Genomic DNA, 4,016 nt, shown 5'->3' with positions numbered 1-4,016 from the left:
TCTGCCACATCTGGCGGCCAGGTAGCAGAGCTGAGATCTGTATGCAGTGATTTCCGTGGGGTCATTTACTGGTAAATAACCAGCACTAGCCAAGTTTTTGTGGAGTTGCACTCATGACTGACTTGTCTCTGAGACTTTCACTTTAAATAGCTCAAAACACCGATGGTTTTCTCTAGGTGACAAATAATAGCGCTTAACCTGAAAGATAAACTCATTTGTGAATATGCTGAGGGATGAGATTGAGTTTATAGGTGTCCTTCGTGTCGATACCTTGTCTCAGAAGCCTTTCCATTGAACTGTTGCTGGTGGTGATGCAGAGACGGGGCTGGCGCGGAGCTGGCGCTGAGCTCTCCACGGTGCCTCCAGGACACTGGTGGCAGGACTCCAGTCACCCTCCACTTTGAGTGGTTTACTAAAAGCTCGTACCCAGCGCTTTGTGGAGGCGTTTGAACCCAAGATGGGAAGCTGGCCATAATGCTGGTTTCATTCCCTAATTATCTTGCCATTACATAGCTCCTCTCCTTATGCAAACCAAGTAAGCTAATGACACAACCAGCGTGGCATGTTGAAGGCTGCCCTAATGCCTCTTTTCTATCATCTCAGGCTTCAGTGCAACGTGCCTGTACGAATCCTGTCAGGGAAGGGGCTGGAGTCTGCAAAGAGCAGAAAAGGGTCCCTTCCTCTCCCTTTTCCACCCTATGACCACGTCTAAGGCAGGCCAGTACCACAGCAGAGGACCAAAGGGATTTTTATCTCTCTCTGTTGTGAAGCTCCACGATTGAGATCACAGCAGGATAGAGGAGGAATTCTGTTTTCCCCATGTGTAAAACAGGGATAATACTTCTGTATTTGACAGCAGCATTTTGGTAAGCGATCGCTGATGAGAGAAGCAACACAATGGTTGTCATTTACGTTCACGAAGTGTACCTCTAGCTGTCTGGGTTCTGGTTTGCAGAATGCCTCTCCAAACCACTTCTTACAGGCAGCGATTCTTAGCTCCATCGCAGCCTCAAACAGGGAGCCTCAGACTGGCAAAGCAACAGCCTTTCATTAAGCAACGCTGATAGGTCGGGGACATTCAGTTAACCTCAATGTTTACTCTTAACATTTGGAAACACGGTTATTGTGTTCCTGCCAAAACTTTAACATTCCGGTAATAAAGACCTTCTTTTTGTGACAGAGACTGGGAAAGTACACTCCCATTTTGCAGTGTGTTGTCTTAACTCTATTAATGCCATTGAAGTTTACGGACCTTTATAGCTCCCAAGAGGTTTTGTAGCTAATATCCACACAAAGTCGGTACAAATTTGTCCTTCCTTAATAACGATTGTACAGCCATGCTTCAAGCTTATTGACTCAAAGCAGCAGAATACTTAGAGACACCAGGGTATAACGGATCTCCACATCTCACCTGCAATTAAGTCTTCACATCTATTTCCAAATAGTTTACAAAGGGCTTTAAAGACTATTTAAATAGTAACTACATACACACTGTAAACTATATAGACTGCCATAGTTTCCTGTGTTTCAGTTGGGAAGATAACTGGTGTTTTGTTCACAGCCTTCAGCGGTTAAAGCAGAGAAGACAGCTAAGAATGAGGTTCCTGCAAATACTGAAGATGACTTACAGTTCTTCACACTTCACCACTTTCACAGAGGTGAAACAGTTGCTACTGAAATAAGGCTACAAAGCATTACAGCTGCGTCCTCTTAAATAACCCATTCAGAGCTAAACGAATCGTCACCAAATCACCAGAGCCTGCAGTAGGCACATCCGGATATTTTTTGGAAGATTTCTGTTGCTCATTCTACAGCCTGTATTATCATCATTAGAGAAAAGGCTATCCCTGCAGCTCCTTCAACCTACTCAGCAATTCAGCTTAGAACGACAGCAGGAAAAAGTCACATACACATGATGAAAACCTCTTTACCTTCTATTATACGCTAGTCCGCATTCAGTATGACTACCTGATGGCAGAGTACTGACACTGATGCTAAACTGAGCTGACACGTGAATGAACCATCCATTTTCTTTTGGAGTACACAACTTTGAAGATTTAATTTATTCCATGAATCACTTAAATTCAGATATTTCCCTTGACAGTAATGGCATTTGTTGACATTAGTAATACTTAAAAGTTGGGGGTGGTGGTTTGTTTGTTTTTAAACATTCGCTTTTCATTCTAATATTTTCAGTTTTAAATTGAAAAAATTGCCTATTCCTCCAGCATTAGTTTTTTTGGACGCTGTCCTGGTAAAGATAAACGATTAGAGACCTGTTTAAGAGTTAGGTTCCCCCATATTAAAATACAATGGAAAAAAAGGAAACACATTATTACAAAATCATGGAAAAACAAAAAAACAAAAAAAAGAAAAAAGTTTATTTCCAGATATACAAAACACCTATTCTCTCATTTCTCCATCTTCTTCCTCTTCTTCCACACCTCTGATGTACAAAACATTATTGCACCTGTAAATAGAAACAAAGAGTTCCCTTAACTGTAAGTGTTTTAATTTTCCACGCCTTACATACACTGCTTTAAGTATTTGCCTGCTTGAGCATAGCCTGGCAACAGCCAAATTCGACATTACAAATTGCTGCTGTTGACCTTGTACAGCTTTCCACAAAGTTCATAACAACTGCAAAAACCCCGAGTTTGTAAAAGCAGTAACTGATTGACAATGCTGTACGAGAAATTTTTACTCTTGGGTTAACAGTTGTGGCCAAGTATAAATGCCTGAGTATGCACAACGTTTTCAGTCGCAATACACTCATATGCGCTACTAATGCCAAGGGATTAGCAGATCTACAATAATCTGGAAAACTAAGGTATTTGGTTACCTGAAATAGGGATCGTAAATACTTCTTTACAGGTATTTCAAAATTCATTTCCCCCCCCAGAAGGGATGTCATAGCCTTCATGTAAGAGTTACGTTAACACTTGGCATCTTAGTTAGACAAGAAACGCAGCACCTAGCCATACAGGTTTTAATGCAAGTGATGATAAGATTTAAAGAAACCCTGCCTCTGCCATAGACGTCCTAATTACCTTATCAAAACTTCACCCAGGTGTCCAGACAACGCACCGTCTATATACTCCTCTGTGTTTGCAAGCTTGAGAAGAAAACCAGCAGAACTCAGAATGATTATAACCGAAGAATCTTCGCAAAGCACGTCGCGGTTTCGCCCCGCGGCCCACCGCCCGGCTACAGCCGCCGGGGGAGGCCGAGCGACCCCGCTCCCACACGACACAGCGCCCACCGGCGAGGCACCGCCGGTCCTTCAGAAGTGCCCCACTTCGCCACCCCCACCCCAGGCACCTCACCGGGAACCCCGACGGTTCCCGCCCGCCCCCCCCCCGGCCCTCACCTGCATGTTCATGTAGCCGTCGACGGAGACGAGGTAGCCCTTGTACTCCATCCCCCACTTCAGCTTCACCATCACCGGCTTCCCCGTCAGCCCGTTCAGGAAGGGCTTGGGGTTGAGGGGCAGGCTCTGCCGGGGAGAGCAGCCGGTCAGCGCCGCCGGTCCGCCCACCCGCCCCGCCCCGCTGCCTCGGGACCGTTAACGGCCGCGGCTCCCGCTGCCCGCGTGCCCCCACCAACCCCCCCCCCCTCCCCCCGCCCCCTTCCCGCGCGCGGCGCGGGCACCGCCCTCACCATGGCGACGCGGCGCGCGGCAGCGGCCCGAGAAACGCAGGCCCACGCGGGAACCCCTCGTGCGCGCCGCGGGCTGCGAAAGAATGGGAAGCAGCGCCGCTCCGGCTTCCACTTCCGGGGGCGCCGCTCTCACCTCTGACCCCTCACCCCCGCCGCGCCGCACTTTCAATAGGCCGGGGCGCCCCCAGGCGCGAAGCGAAAAGCGGGGCTGCCCATTGGCTCGTCGGCGCCGCGGGCCTCTCTCATTGGCCGGGTTGGCCGCCCTCCCCCCCCCCCCCCTTTCCCAACCAATCGTTGGCGCCGCGTGCTGTCGGGGGCGGGGGTAGCGCTGCGCTGCCGCTGCCGGGCGGGCCGGG

General features: G+C 48.6%; 1 protein-coding gene across 1 annotated transcript; it reads right to left on the bottom strand.

The window, feature by feature from the left end:
* Nucleotides 1–2,343: 2,343 nt before the first annotated feature.
* Nucleotides 2,344–3,778, bottom strand: SNRPF (small nuclear ribonucleoprotein polypeptide F). Its single transcript, XM_076334969.1, has 4 exons — nucleotides 3,661–3,778; nucleotides 3,371–3,496; nucleotides 3,051–3,115; nucleotides 2,344–2,470 (listed from the first exon to the last, which is right to left on the bottom strand). The coding sequence occupies exons 1-4, from the start codon at nucleotides 3,661–3,663 to the stop codon at nucleotides 2,404–2,406; spliced, it is 261 nt and encodes an 86-aa protein (XP_076191084.1). The 5' UTR covers nucleotides 3,664–3,778; the 3' UTR covers nucleotides 2,344–2,403.
* Between the last annotated feature and the right edge of the window lie 238 nt (nucleotides 3,779–4,016).

This window comes from Aptenodytes patagonicus, chromosome 1 (genome assembly GCF_965638725.1).
Source record: "Aptenodytes patagonicus chromosome 1, bAptPat1.pri.cur, whole genome shotgun sequence".
Lineage (NCBI taxonomy): Eukaryota > Metazoa > Chordata > Aves > Sphenisciformes > Spheniscidae > Aptenodytes > Aptenodytes patagonicus.
The sequence above is the reverse complement of the archived record's forward strand: the minus strand, read 5'-3'. Positions and strand labels throughout refer to the sequence as shown.